Raw genomic sequence first — 15,926 nt, 5'->3', positions numbered from 1 at the left:
CCCTTCTAATGGTGTAATGAAAAGAGTCCTGGACTTTTTTAAAACCATGTATACATGTTGTATGATGATCTTAGAATAAGACCCCCCGCATCTCCTTCCAGTTCTGAAATTCCATGCTCCTGCCTACAGTTGGGTTCATGTCTAATTTCCTCTTACTTTGGATAACTATGGACCTTGAAGTAGGAGCTTATTCCCTGGGATCTGTTGGATCCTGAAGAGCTGCATTTTTCCTGGAGCCTGATGCATTCTCAGACAGAAATTTACACCTTAGAGCTGCCTGATTCTGCAGTTCCTTTTCCTGGTGGGTCAAAACAAAATCAGGCAGTCAGCATTTGGTGACTGAATTAAGAAATGAATAAATAAACGATCCTTGCTGCTGGGAAGCCAGCAAAATTTGGAAAATCAGAAAGCTATTTCTCTTCGGTACTAGCACGTGTCACAGGATTTTTTTTTGCAGAACAATGTCAAATATACTTTCCATCTTTGGTCATCCCCCACAGCAGTCCCTAATCTGGGACTCCTCTGAGCTCCCACAGCTTTTCCTTCAAATCTACCTTATCACTGTGTACCCTGCATCAGCATTATTTATGGCTCCCTTACCTCCTCCTCCTTGACCACTAAGTTCCTTGAGGGCAGATTTCCTGTTCTATTCATCATTGTAAACTCTACAGAGGCTAGCACCCAGGAGTGGCAAATCATAGCACGGTCACAATGACAAAGCCATTTCAAGTTTACAGAATGCTCCCAGACACCCTCCCTTCGGGAGCTTCCAGGGAGAGGTTGGTTAGAGATGATTATCCTTCTTACCAACTAAGAAGAACTGAGGTTCAGAGAGATTCTGTGACTTGATCACAATCAGGCAATAAGCGAATTAAAGTACTGCCTTGAGGCAGTACTCTCTGATAATTTCTTTTTCATAAGTGGATGAATGAATGAATCATTGAATGGATGTCCTAAGAACCGATGAAGTAAGCACAACATGGCAATGTCAGGATCCTAGATAAGTTGAAAAGTGGAGAAAACACACCCAGTTCCCCCAGATTCCAGGTGTCCCAAAGCCTTCCCGTGGGGAGGGAAATGGGTGCCACTGCCCCTACTCCTGTGACCGACCAGCTTTTCTCATCCCATTTCCCTCCCACAGATTTTGACGGTGTCTGGACCCCCTGAAGGAGGGACCCGAGTGACCATCCATGGCGTGAACCTGGGCCTGGACTTCTCCGAGATCGCCCACCACGTGCAGGTGGCTGGGGTGCCCTGCACGCCCCTGCCGGGGGATTACATCATCGCTGAGCAGTGAGTCCAGTCCGCTCTGGCCCACCCTCTTCCCCCCCGGAGCTTCTGGGGGGGTCTCCCCTCTCCCTCCTCTGGGACTTCTCCAGGATCCATCTCCTATATCCCTCCTCCCATGGACCCCACTCCTTGAAGCCTTTCCAGGGCCCTCTCCTAGCCCATCTCCACTCTTAGAATATCCTATTCTGTTTGATTCCCGATTCCCTGGCTCCTCTGGCATCAGGGGTCCCGGTGCAATGCTCCCCCACAGTTGGTCTTCTCCTGCCCACTGGCTAACTGAGCCACTTTCCCAGCCCGTCCATTCTCCTCCTCCTTGCTTTCCCCCGCCCCTCCCCCCGATAGCCCCCATTGGAATGCATCCTGCTCGGTGGGCTTCAGGCAACAACTTGTTTGGCTCATGGGGCTCTGACAGCAGCTTAATCTGAGCAGGGCCTCCGCCAGAGCAAATTCATTTATTTCACTAAGGGAAATGTCAGCTGGAAATTAGAAAATAAGCATGTAGCGGCGGACAGGCGAACGGGGCTCCAGAAGTGACATATGTTCCAATTTGGGGTGTTCATTTGGCAGTGGCGGCCGCTGTGAAGTTGGTGGGCAGGAGGTGGGCATGAAGTTAGGGGGATGCTGGGGGTGGGAGGGTAGAAGGAGTGATGCTTCCCCTCCTATGGAGAAAGGGAGGGGAGCAGCCAGATCCTTCTGCATGATTTATCTTGTAAAGTTGGGTCAAGTCACCCTGGTTCCACTGGGCACACAGCTCTGCAGGGGGTCCTGGGAACGTGACCATGAGCAGGGTTCCTCTCCTGTAGCTCCGCCCCTCACAGCCTCCCCAGAGCCAGCCTTTAGTAACAACCAGAAAAGTTGTTTCTTTTTTTCCAACCGTATGTTGGAAATGTTTCCATTTCCAACCGTAAAAATGACACTTCATCTTTCATCAGCAGTTACACTTTCTCATCCATTCTCTTGCTTTTAATTGGTAAGGACTCTGAGAGGTAGACACTGTTATCACCCTTTTACAAAGTAGGAGAGAGTAAAAGACTTGGGAAGTGAAATGACTTCCCCCGTTCACTCAGTGCATAAGTGGCCATGGCAGAGTTGGAACTCAAGTCTCCTAACTCTTGGTTCAGGCCTCTTTCCGTTCCCTAACAGCCATGGGACAAGACTCCTGGGTAAGAGTGGCCTGAAAATTCCATTATCCATCAGCCTGTGGCCTTCTGGGTCAGGGGCCATGATTCCAGTGTGGCCAGGGCAGGGTCGGAGTCAGAAGGGTGAGTTCCCCGACTTTGGGGACACCCAACAGGGGAGAAGAAGGAGCTGCCTGATCCTGCTGACATTCAGATCCTGCAGACCTGACCCTTCACTGACAGCCTTGTCCCTTCAAGGAGTGAATCATAGAGGGAAGACGGGCTGGGTCTACAGGAAAGACATGAGGAAGAGGAAAGGGGGAAATGATATAAGTAGCGCTTCTGAGCCAGAAGAGGAGGGGAAAGCTGTCGAGCTCATCAAGATCAGATGGCTTTACAGAGCCCGGCGCCCTGCCACACCCAGCTAGACTCTCAGTCACACTGACCCCAGACCCACCTTGGCCTCAAGGAGCTCCCTTGGGCCACTGGACACAGGTCAAGTCTCCAACTTGGTGAGATGCCACAGGACTCCAAAGGAAAGGGTTCGCGGGGGACTGAAGGGTAAGGCTTTGAATTGAGAGGTGTAAATCTTGGGCAGCTGAACATGGAAATCGCATGAGAATTGGGATCCAAGGGTCTTCTAAATCCTGCCTCCTCTACCTGCCAGCCCTGAGACCTTAGCAAACTGTTTGGTCTCTCTAATCTTCATTGGTCCGATGGAAATCATGATCCCTACTGCATGGGTTTTGGGAGAGAATTCAGTAAGATGAAAATGTGAAGACTGTAACGTGCCATAGGAACATAAGGAAATATTGTTCTAGTCAATATCTTTGAAATCAAATGCATCATACTCACCCAGGGCCCTGGAGAAGAAAGTTCCAAGAAAAACTAGAAGTGAGGATACAAAAGGAACCTGGGGAGGTGAATGGTTGCCAGGGGTCCCTACCAAGGCCAGCAGTCACCCTAGAAAACCAGCCCTGTCATCTCCTCAGGCGCGGGGCGGGCAGGAGGCAGCAGGCACGTTCCTCACCTTGCCTGCACGCAGCCCTGGTTTCCAGCCGTGCCAGGCTCATTACTGAGAGTTTGTTAACATCATTAAAGCCTCCATCTTGGGCAGTGAGCAGCAGGCACAATCATTATCGATATCTGTGAGAGATGGATTTGGCTAAATGGGCCCAGTGCAGAGTCCCGGGCACGGGCAGGATTAGCGGGCACAGTAATGACTCACCATATGCTTGTGCCGTGCCATCTATCAGTCAGCAATTAGGTTAATGTTGGTTAAAGGGCCCCGCTTAGTCTTGCAATCAGTGCCCCACAGGTCTGTGGAGGGCCAGATGATTCCATCACAGGATGTTTCCTGGGTGATGAGATGCGGGTTGAGGCTGCAGCTCAGCCCTGCCTGGGACAGGGGCTGTGTATGAGATGGACTCAGCTTGGGTCCTCAGACCCCCTCCCTCTCATCTGCTGCACCTACGAACTCAACCATGTCTTGATGGATGTTAGATGCTTGTGCTCCCCACCCCAAGGATGCACACTCACGGGGAGAAAGGCACCATCTTTGCCAATCTATGGGAGGTGGTGCGGTGTGAGGCGAGGGCACCGGGCTGGGTGCCAGGAGCTCAGCTATTGATGAGCTATGTGACTTTGGGCAAGCCTCTTTGCTCCCTGATCCTCAAATGTCTCATCTGGAAATGGGTATGTAGAAATGGACCTCTACAATCACTTCTATGGCCCTAGGATGTCAGAAGCAATAACTTCTATGCCCTATGGAATCTGCAACTCCCACCATTAGAAAGCTTATCGGTGGCACTATTGTGAATCCAGAAGCTCCTGTCCAGCAGGAGGAGTCAAGCCTCCCAATGTTGAAGCTAAATAACGATTAGAGAGTTATTTAGTCTAACTTCTCATTTTACAAGGAGAAACTTTAGGCATCCCCAGCTGTTGTCTCCTGATAATACACAGGGAGCCTAAAGCTACCAGGGACACCGAGAAGAGGCAGGAGGCCCCTAGAAGTCAAACCACAGGAACTTTGCTGACCTGTAAGGCCTGAATGAGGAAGTGGTGCCCACACCGCTGCCTGTGGTCATCTCCAACCAGGGAGGGACGGGGCGCAGGTGGTTATGTCTCAGAGTCTTAGGAACCCAGACAGGTCTACCCTACCTCCCCCTCCTCCAGCCCCAGCCCCCCAACAACCACCTCACCTCCATCCTGGCACGGCCGCCATGTCCATCCTGTCCCTTCCACAAAAGACACAGAGAGAATTCCACTGATTCTAAGGTCAGTAGAGTGGAATGGTCAAAGGCATGAGCTTCGGAGCCAGGCTGACCTGGCTTTGAATCATGGTTCTGCCACTTCCCAGCACTATGGCCACAGATGAGTCACTTGGCTTCTGAGCCTTGGCTTCCTTGTCTATAAACATGGAGACAGTAAGACCCACCCTGTAGGATGCCTGAGGATGACACAGGATCCTCTCTGGTCCAGTGCCTGCCACACACAGCTCAACAAATTGTAGCTCGTGTTATTGTTGAGGTACAGAATCTGCTTTGGCCTGACCCTCATTTCTCAATATAACCCTCTCCACTCCCTATAGCTGCCCTTGCTTCTTCCTTTAACCCTCTATCTTCTTGAGCTCGGAGAACAAATGCCAATAACAGATACACTCAAGGAGGCCTCTCCATCCTTCGCTGCAAGCACTGGGTCCCAGGAATAAAAAGGAAGAAGAGTTAGAGGTCATTAGAATTCTTCCACGATGTGGTCTGAGTCCTCAGGACTCTCACCAGCTCTTAGACTTACCAACCCAGACCATTCTACAGTCCACTGCCGACTCCTGCTCCTCTCCCACTCACTGGATGAAGTAGAACCGCATTCCACCAGCGGGGAAAGGAGTCAGCTGCAGTGCCAAGGAAGGGAACCCGTGGTTCAGCTCTAGGCCCTCCCTGCAGCCTAGCTCCTGGGCCCCTGCATCATACCCTTCCAGGAGGGACATTGAGAGCCAACTGCAGGCATTCAGCCTTGGGCACTTGGGCAGTGCCATCTCCTATCCACCCTCTTCTCCCACGTGCTTGACATGCAAAGCTCATCTTTTGGGCCACAAACCCTGAGCAAGAAAATGTTCTAGAAAAGACAGTGTGCCAAGACGCCCCAGACAGCTGAACAGGCCATTCTAGCCTTCTCCTCTCCTAGACAGGCCTCAGGAGGAGCAAATATGCCTATGACCTTCACGTGTTCTCATGTTTCCTCTTTCCATGACTTCAAGCCTGCCATGATTTGCTCCTGCTTTTCCTCTCGAGGGTGGCTCCAGCACAGTGGCCAAGGGGGGTGAGTGAGGGACAAGAAAGCACTGATTAGAAGAGAGAGACAGAGACTTATCTGCTGCCTCCTCTTCTTCACTCCCCATACCCCCAGTAGAGAGCCGATAATCCTCTGATGCTCCTTGAGAGCCCAGAGCACTGTGACAGGATGACAGGGGCCCCAAACAGGAGCAGGCGCTGGGGCCCAGGAAGCAGGATGGGAGAGTTGTTACTCCAAGCAGGTAGCAGCATGGAAATAACCCCACGTAGTACCTTAAATTAAGCTTCTCAAATGCTCCGCTAATGAGGTTTAAGGAGACGGTTACGTGTAAAATACTAATTGATCATCACTATCATCTTTACTGTGGGTTCATAATTAATTTATTCACAGAGAAAGGGAAAGGAGAACATCCTTTGACGTGCACTCAGTACTTTCTTGTCGAACCTAATATGCTAAACGTAATAAGACAGTCATTGTATGTTAAGTAAATATTCACCAGGAGTGAAAGTACTTATTTGGGATTAACTGTTATGAAGGAGCTGGAGATCGTTGGCATGCCGTGTGTGTGAGCATGCCATGTATTTGTTTAATGCAAGTTTTATTACATCAAAATGAAATCTCTGTTTAGTTACCTTCCTTCCTAGAGAAGTTGTTGAGATAAGCATCCTCCGTTAAACGCGGATCTTCCCCACCGTGCCTGGGTAATGCTGGGGGTTAGTGGAGGGGAGGTCTGTTTTTCTGCCTCCCCACCAAACCAACCTTCCAAGGGCACCAGACTGCTCAGACTGAACTCTTAAATGGCATTGAGAAGAAAAGAAAAGCCTTCCATCTGTCCCCTGGGTTCCTTTTTGCTGAGCCTGGTGGAGCCCTTTCCCACCCATCCCATGCCTTAAAATTCCAGGCAAGAGATCCCCCCAAGAATCTGATTTCTTCAGTTCCTCCCATATCCTCCAGCTGCCCACTCTTTCTAGAGTCTGCTGTGGCTAAGGCAACCCGTCTGTAAATGTGCTTGTTATAACTTATCTCAGGCACCAGGGAAGCCCTCACTGGGGGTATCAAGCTGCACATCACGAGAGAGAGTGCCTCACCACCCCCCACCCCGTTCTCCAGCTCTCCTGTTGATGTGAGACATGACTTCCAACCCCAGGGCTGGTTCACTGCCTCTCCCACCAGCTCCGTGAGCTCAGCCCTTGATTAAGTGGGAGTCCAGTTTCGATTGCTGTCCTAATGAACTCATCCACCTCCCACCCCCTCGCCTGCTGCCACTGGATGCCGCTCCTCCCATTCAGCTGGGAGCTCCCGGTTTGGGGAACTCACTATCTCACCAGATTATCTGTTCCCTCACTGCAGGAAACAAACCACAATTGAATCAGCTTGGCAAATCAGTCCTCACTCCCTCTTCTCGGGAGTGTTGCAGTGTTGGCTTGTCACAAAGACCACTAAATTACTGCCCCTAGATCTCTGTTGAACATTAGGTTTATTCCACAAATATTGGGTTGATATCCAATGCTAAGCCCTGCGCTAGGCACTGGGGACTACAGGCTTGCTCATAGAAATAGGCAGCATAGCGTTTCGAGGGCTTTAGAGATGAGCTCATCCAACCTCTCATTGTACCGATGAGAGACTAAAGCCCAGAGAGGGAAAGTACTTTACCCAAGGTCACACAGCCACATGGTTGAGCAAGCTGAGTCTTGGTCCAGCACTATTGTAAGACTGTGATGAGTCATTCACTGTGACTATGACGGGGTGAGCAAGCTGGGGCAGGGATGCAGCTCTCCCCAAGTCTCTCATGGAAAGGTTTGCTCTCTCCTCAGGATCGTTTGTGAGATGGGCCATGCCCTTGTGGGGACCACCTCTGGGCCCGTGCGCCTGTGCATTGGAGAGTGTAAGCCAGAGTTCATGACCAAATCCCATCAACAGTACACATTTGTGGTGAGTATTGGGTCTAGTGCTGAGCTACGGGCTTCTAGCAAGGGCACATTTCTGCTCCAGACTTCTCCCAGGCAAGTCCCACCCACCCCTCTCCCAAGCCGGCACCTCCAGGCTTCTCGCAGATGGAGTAGGAGACCAGAAAAGGGAAAGCCTGTCTTTCCTGGGTGGGTCAAGTGCATGACCAGCAACACTTTGGAGATTTTGGCGTCCCAGAGAGCCACAGGTCAGAGTTCTAAATAAGCAAAATCAGGCCTTTCTTAGAAAGTGGATCCTAGACGCAGGGTGGGGAGGGGCTGCCCTTTGTCCCGCCAATGTGATGTCTCTGTCTAATTCCAGCCTAATGAGGACAGATCGTCTGAGGGACCTAATTAAAAAGGCCTATATTTATCCACACGCTTTGTTTTCTGCCAAGGATATTGTAAGTGGGAGTTTAGAGGAGCCATTTGAAATCCTGCAGGAACGCATGTCTGTGTGCGGGACCATGGGAGTGGGATGTACGAGTGAGCTGCTCTGTGTGTTGGTGTGGTTACACACACATATGCACACACTCAGCCCTGGAAACCCTTCTTCCCACCCAAGCAACAGATGGTGGAATCACAAAGGCTTTATTTTCTCTTGCTGAACAACCTGCTTCTTGGGCCCCAAAGTCCCTTTTCTGACACCTAACCAACATTGCCATATCAAGTTCTTCATTAAAAAGTGTTAACACCGGGCTTCCCTGGTGGCACAGTGGTTGAGAGTCTGCCTGCCAGTGCAGGGGACACGGGTTCGAGCCCTGGTCTGGGAAGATCCCACATGCCATGGAGCAACTAGGCCCGTGCACCACAACTACTGAGCCTGCGCGTCTGGAGCCTGTGCTCCGCAACAAGAGAGGCCGCGATAGTGAGAGGCCCGCGCACCGCGATAAAGAGTGGCCCCCGCTTGTCGCAACTGGAGAAGGCCCTCTCACAGAAACGAAGACCCAACACAGCCATAAATCAATAAATAAATAAATTAAAAAAAAAAAAGTGTTAACACCAGCGGAGGGGGTCAAACCAGCCTTGCTCAGAGTATTGAAAAATTATTTGACCACAAAATTCTCTTCTCTCTAAAGCACTTTACTGCTTGTTTTAGGTTTTCCAGTCTCTGCCTTCTTATCTCAGCACCTCCACCTTTTCCTTGTACCAGTCTTCTCTCAGATGGGAGGGTACCATGGCCTATATGCAGCCCACCTACCCCGTCTCCTGTGCAGGACAGACAGGGTCTTGTGTGAGAAGCAAACCCAGAAAGACTGGATGGAGAGAGCTGTAGAGTGTCAGAGCTGGGAGGGCTTTAGAGATCATGTAGTCCACCCTCCTGTCTTGACAGAGGAGGGAACAAAAGCCCAGAGTGATCCAGAAACTTGCTTCAGGGCCCATCACTAGTGAGTAGCTAATGTGGACTAGAGTTCATGCCTGTGTAGGTGCTCAGTTAAATGCACTTTCCACTCCACTCCACTGCTCGCTAGGCAGGAGCAATTTCTTTCTGATGCATTTTAGGCCAGATGACATTTCTTTTAGGCTTCAGGCTTAATTTTACAATTTAGTGAGCTTACTAGAAAATCCCAGCCAACGATGGGCCATCCTCCTGGTGAAGGTCAGGGAAGACACATCTAACATTTACTGACAGGTCTCTGCACCAGGCACCCTGTTGTGCCCTTCTCTTGCTTAGGGAGGGACGGAAGGACACGAGCCTGGGCCATTAATGGATCCTCTTGGTGGCCCAATCCAGGCAGGGATCCTTTATTCAGCCCTATCGATTTTGTGCCAAAAAAATCAGTATGCGCTCCAGATAGAGAAGCCTTTTCAAATTGTTCTCAATTTGCAAACTAATTGATAGATTAGTCAGTGTCATCTCTGCCTTCCCATCAGTGTTATGAGCATAAGACTCCCAGGGGAGTTAATTAATTGCAAAACGTGGCCCTTCTGCCTTCCCTGGATATGCCTGGAGCCTCTTCTTAGAAAGGGTCTCAGCTCCAGGGTAGGCAGAGAGTGTTTGGGATTAGAAAGGGTTTACTCTGAGTGTGGACACAGTCCCTCCTTCTGTCTTTAAGTCTAGCCTGGGTTTCTCCCTTTGGGTAAAACCTGAGCTGTGATCATTTCTCTGCTTCCTCCCAAAGAACCCTTCCGTGTTGTCACTCAACCCCATCCGAGGGCCAGAGTCTGGAGGCACCATGGTGACCATCACGGGCCATTACCTCGGGGCTGGGAGCAGCGTGGCCGTTTACCTGGGCAACCAGACCTGCGAGTTCTATGGGTGAGATGGGCTTGAAGGAGCACTAGGAGACTGTACACGTGAGGCCTGTGCACACATGTTCCTGTGCATGTTCACATATGTGCCTGCCCCATCCTCTCCATGTTATGTGTCATGTCCTGGGCCCAAACACCATTCCAGTCACTGTAAGAAATATATACCACTAGTCAATTTGTATCATGAGTATCATAGGGGCTAAATACTTCTACAAATATTTAGAAGTGAGGACCATAAGAACTGCTGATGAGGGAGGTTCCCAGGAGCTCTCAGTCACAACCAGGATCAAGCATTCATTTTGTCCCCACCATGGTGACTTGAGAAACATGGAGATTGCATGGCCTCTGTCCTCTGCAATCCTCAGGGCATCTCTTATGTGCTAAAAATTGAACACCTACTATTTGTCAGATATTCCAATGAAGCCCTGGGGATGTAGAGAATCTAGAGAGAATTCTGAAAGGACCCCTGGATGAGAACCCAACTTGCCCAGTAAATCTCCTCCCTGGACCATAAACTGCCTGAGGGCAAGGACTGGATATTTGCTTCTCTGCATAGTAGGTGCTCAATTTATTAACTGACTGACCAGACACTAAGCACTGGCTAAATAGTCATGGTCTAGATAAATCCAGAAAAGAGGAGTTCCCCCAAAGCCCAAGGAGCCCTGCCCCTGCCCCACCTTCTCTAATCCCCTTCTCCAATTGGCTCCCTCCCTAATCCAACTGGAGTGGGATCTCAGGTAAAAAGAAGCACTAATACACACTGCTAAGGGATGTTCCCTAGTCTAGAGTATAAAAGGACAGAAGAACATTCCTGGGCCATACCCCCCAACCGGGGAAAACCCCTTCTCAGGCCAGAGGCTGCCCCTCTTGCCCATGCCTTTGCTCACAACCCTCCTGTGGTCTCCCTGTAGGCGATCAATGAATGAGATCGTGTGTGTCTCACCCCCGTCGTCCAATGGGCTGGGGCCCGTCCCTGTCTCTGTGAGTGTCGACCGAGCCCGTGTGGACAACAACCTGCAGTTCGAGTACATAGATGACCCCCGGGTGCAGCGCATTGAGCCTGAGTGGAGTATCGCCAGGTGAGGCAGAGCGGGCGGGGACACACCCAGCCGCCGTGCAACCTAATCCCTTCTGCCCAAGTGCAGCTCCTGTGAGGATCCTAGGGGGGCAAGTGGTAGCAGTTTGAGAGGGTTTTTCACCTAACCCAGACTCTGCTTGTTCCCAGTGGCCACACACCCCTGACCATCACAGGCTTCAACCTGGATGTCATTCAGGAGCCAAGGATCCGAGTCAAGTTTAATGGCAAAGAATCTGTCAATGTGAGTAACCACGGGTCCCCCTGATCTGCAGGAAACAAGGCTGTGTCTGTGTTTTGCAGTGTGATAAGGTCTGTGTTAGACACTGGGACATTCGACCGCCAGAGAAGAGTCCAGAATCATGGCCCCAAACACCTGGGCCTCACAATGATTTTTATAATTACAGTATAATCATTTCTTGTCAGAAGGTGATGTCATGAGTGTATAAACATACTGGCTTCTGAGCTTAAGATATGGTGCAAAAGGGCTCTTGTTTTCTGCCATGTTCACTTTGAGGTCTGATAAGAGGTAGTGTGAGAGGGGGAAGAAATTCTGGATCCAGATTCAGACATCTGTGAATTGGAAACAAAACACCGCCATCTATTAGCTCTACAACCATGATCAAGTCGTTTAACGTCTCTGATCCTACCTTCCCTGGCTAGAAATGCTGATGATAAGACTTGCCTCGCAGATTTGTAACCTGCCACTAGGCTGGCACCTGATAAATGTTAGTCACTGCATGCAGATAATTCCATCCTGGTTGCTAAGATGATCAAGCTGAACATTTCACTTTATTCCCTGTGCAGACCCATGTAATTTAATTTTTTTCCACTATGGATTTTTGTGATGTTAAAAAGTTCTCCATCATAAGAGCAGAATGTCTGCTATGTTGTTATAAATTTTTTAGTTCGTTCTACTGGCTCCATCTTACTCTTTTCAGTCAATATTTTCTGAAACGTTATTGTATTCATAATTATAGTCCAGGAGATGCTATTATGGCCATTATTGTTCATATGAATTACTGCTTTGACCTTCTGGGGATTGACGAGGCTGAGATGGAGACAGAGATGGGCAAGATGGTGTTGGATCTACCCTCTTATCCCTGACACATTCCCAGCATGCTTGAGGCTTCCTGAGGAAACAGAGAAATACAGAAAATGACAGGCTGCCAGAAGGCTAGATCTGGAAAGGTCTCAGGGATGATCTGGTCCAAACTTCTCACGGTATAGCTTAGAAAACGAAGGCCAGAAAGGAGTAATGACTTGCCCCCAATCATGAAGGTGGCTGGTGGCAGGTCCAAGCTAGATCCCAAACACCTGACTCTTCGTAACTAGACCACGTGAGATGATGGCGGGCTTGACATTCCATCATGCCAGAGACGTGGAGACACCTGTATCACACCTCCAGTGACCCACTGTGGTCACAACTCTTTGGGCTAGAAGAGCACGCAACTCCAGATCCCAACATAGAGCCCGATCCATGAGTAAAAGAGCTGTGCCCCCGCCCCACTTCCAGACCGAGGCTCAGTGTTCCCAGGCTGCCTCCATCTGTTTGCTGTCTCTAGGAGCTGGCCAGCCTGGCGAGGGGCAGCCCCTCCAGGACCAGCAGGACCCCAGAGGTTAAAGCCTCAGAACACAGAAAATAAAAGACATGGTTAATCTAGTACAGAGGGAATTTTGGAGGATGAGTGCATGACTGACAAGATTATAACCTCCAAAGGCTGTAGCATTAGTCCCCGGGAAGCTATTTGAAGAGAAGACTGGGCTGAGCAGGCCTCCCCACACCTGGCAGCCTTCTGAGAAGGCTTGGGTCCTGGGCATCCTGTGCGCCTGCCAGGACACGTTGGCAGCCCCAGGCAGGAATCTCCCCAGCAGTTCTCCCAGCCCACCCACCAGGACCTCAGTGCTTCAAGGAGTTAAGAAACAGCTCCTGCCTCTCAAGCGTTGGGGGCCCTGAGCTCCAACAGGGACCTGCCTGGAGCCTGCAGGCTGGCAGGCAGCCTGGAGGAAAGGCCTGGGTGTGCAGGTTTCCACCAAGCCAGGCCCCAGCATGGAGGCCCGTAAACTCCGCCCGATGCCCTCTCTTTCAGGAGTGGTAAGAAAGAGCCATGTTGCCCCTGAAGCCCTGCTTGGGCTCCACGTCATCCTCAGTCCCCGGGGGCTACCCCCTGCCTTTGGGTTTGGAAGCAGCCCCAGTGAGAAGGGCCGAAGCGAAGGCCGCAAAACCCAAAGGAATGTTTAGCAAAGTGCCGATGCAGCGCTGGGCAGAGAGCAAACGGAGGCTGTTTGTCTGGGGGTGATTTGCTCATTTACAGAGGAGTCCCGTCCAGGGGCACTGGAGTGAGCGGTGAGGAAGACTGGGGGGGGTGGCGCAGGGAAGCGGTGCTTGGGCTGGGGGTCTGCCCTGCGGAGCCCAGGGAGGGGACTCCCAGCTCAACTCTGCCTGTTTGACCACACCACCATTTTCCTCATGCCAGGCTGTCCCCAGCTGGAACGTGAAAGGGACATTAGGTTCACAAGGGGCTGCTGAAGGGTGAGCTGAAAAGGGTGGGGATGGGTACTGACCTCCAACACGGCACGAAGCCCTCAGTGAGCTGTTGGTTTAAACTCTTCAACTCCCTCTGGAAAGGGAGGGTTAAGACTTGGAGCTCTGACATAATTTCTATGCAAGCGTCAGCTTTTTTTGCAATTTCACACACGGTCTTGTTTTCCGAACATGAAGCCTGGGTATGTGTATGTTGGCCAGACACGCAACATGTGCGGTCCTGCCAGGACAGCGTGTACTTGAGCAGGGTTCTCACAGATGCCCTTGGCTGTTGCTGGGACACCGTGTCCCAGAGCCAAAACTGAGCCGCGCAGGGCAAGACAGGAAGATGTGGGGAGGGGTTCAGGTTTTCTTCCCAGACCACACGTGGGTCCTAGAGCGCTTTCTTCAATCTGACTGCTGCCTTGGGAAGCCCGCAAACTAAACCACCAGAGGAGAGAATGGCACCACACATGCCACGCGGGGCCAGCTCAGCTAGGATGTTATTTGGGAGATGAGGGTCCACCAAGGAAGAAAGGACATTATGAACTCAGTGTCAATACCAAGGTTATATCCCCCGTGGAGAGTTAGGGGGCACTCGGTTGGAGAAGAGAGAGATCCTGACTAGAACATTTAAGGAGGTGAAGGATCCTTTTCATCCATCAGTGTTTCCAATAAACATTAACTGACCACCTACTATGTGCTCCTCTCACACAACTTCCTTCTTTCCATCACACATACACACACACATGAGCAGGAGACTGCTTCTGTCCTACTTTTTCCGCAAACATCCATGCTCCCTCATTCCCAGGACTTTGCTGCTGTTCTCTCTGCCAGGGACTTGGTCCCTTACCATCCCCCCTGTCTGGGTAAGTCCTACACATTCTTCAGGTTAAATTTCATTCATCTCTTCCAAAGGAAAGCTCCCATGAGTCACCCTCACCCTGCCTCAGGCCATGCACGCATGTGCACAAACACAGGCTCGTGCACACACACAGACACCCACACGTTTCTCACCTCTATCCATGCATTTAACAGTGCTGGTGCCCCTCCTGTGCTCCAGGTCCTCTGCCAGGACTGCACTGTAATGCTTGTCGAATCATTTGTCTCCCCCATAGACTGTGACTGTTTCACGGATGGCCCAACTACTGGCACCGTTCCTGGCACAAAGTAGGTGCTCACTCAGTGTTGGTGAATGAATAAATGAAGTTAAAACACACCCCTCCCTGCCAAAAAAGAAAAAAAAAACAATTTCACAGCCCTTTTCCTCAAGCAAGTAGCCCACTGGAGACCGGCCAAAATAAGCAAAGGGTGGGAGGGCGGCAGTGTGACCCCCTCCATCACCTGCTGAGTGTTTGAACGCCGTGCTCTTGGGCCCTTTAGGTGTGCAAAGTTGTGAATACCACCACCCTGACCTGCCTGGCACCCTCTCTGACCACGGACTACCGGCCCGGCCTGGACACCGTGGAACGGCCGGACGAGTTTGGATTCGTCTTTAACAATGTCCAGTCCTTGCTGATTTACAACGACACCAAGTTCATCTACTACCCCAACCCGACCTTTGAACTGCTCAGCCCCACTGGGGTCTTGGATCAAAAGCCGGGATCCCCCATCATTCTGAAGGTAGGAGGGTGAGATGGCTGCCTGCCACACGCAGGGGTGGCCGGAGCACCTCTCTCCTGGCCTGGCCTCCCTTTGATGCACGTGGGCTCACATGGCTGTCATCTCCCTGTGAAGGGAGCTTGGTTATAGATATCGACCCACTGAGTGACATCCCTTGCACTTGGGACTCTCAAGGAACACCGTAGAGTATTTCTGTGTGTCCTTGTGAGCTTTGGCACCTAAAAGTCCTGCAGTGCACTGGAAGCAACGATGTCCTTTATTGACCCCATCCGTGACCGCAGTAACTGCCCTCAAATGTGAAGAGGTCACGGTCCCCTGGTACCATCCTTCCAGGTGTGTGTTACTCCACCACTTTCACTTCTATCCCCTGCGTCCTCCCCCAAACTTTCACTTGTTTACTGTTTGGTCTCCCCTTCCTTTCTCTTTACCACTCTCTTCCTCCCTTTCATTCTCTCTTCCCTTTGTTTTCTCTTTTTCTGTCTAAATTGCGGCTGTTAGAAGTCCTCTCCAAAAACTTACCACGGAGTCACTCATTGGTTTTTGCATTGCTGCCCTTACCCCGCCTCTTTAATCTCTTTTTATTTTTATTTATTTATTTATTTATTTTGTTCATCAACATTAGAATATATTTTGCATTTATATAATAAAATATAGAAGACAATAAAAATAAGTGAGCATCGCTACAAGCAACAACAGAAATAAAACTCGTGAGCAATATTCAGCAAAACAAGGCAGACATAAAATGATATACACTGTATGGTTTCTTTTTAAAAAATTCAAAACTGGGCAAAACAAATTTATGGTGA

General features: G+C 50.5%; 1 protein-coding gene across 1 annotated transcript in view; it reads left to right on the top strand.

The window, feature by feature from the left end:
- PLXNA2 (plexin A2) overlaps nt 1–15,926 on the top strand; it is a 214,045-nt gene that overhangs the window by 173,202 nt on the left and 24,917 nt on the right. The window contains exons 13-18 of the mRNA XM_082434450.1: nt 1,142–1,293; nt 7,514–7,631; nt 9,769–9,905; nt 10,810–10,977; nt 11,124–11,217; nt 14,881–15,120. Of these exons, the coding sequence (XP_082290576.1) occupies nt 1,142–1,293; nt 7,514–7,631; nt 9,769–9,905; nt 10,810–10,977; nt 11,124–11,217; nt 14,881–15,120 (909 nt within the window). The remainder of the gene's footprint in view (nt 1–1,141; nt 1,294–7,513; nt 7,632–9,768; nt 9,906–10,809; nt 10,978–11,123; nt 11,218–14,880; nt 15,121–15,926) is intronic.

Source organism: Balaenoptera physalus (genome assembly GCF_965194825.1).
Source record: "Balaenoptera physalus genome assembly, chromosome: 1".
Taxonomy (NCBI): Eukaryota; Metazoa; Chordata; class Mammalia; order Artiodactyla; family Balaenopteridae; genus Balaenoptera; species Balaenoptera physalus.
This window is presented reverse-complemented; position numbering and strand designations above follow the sequence as displayed.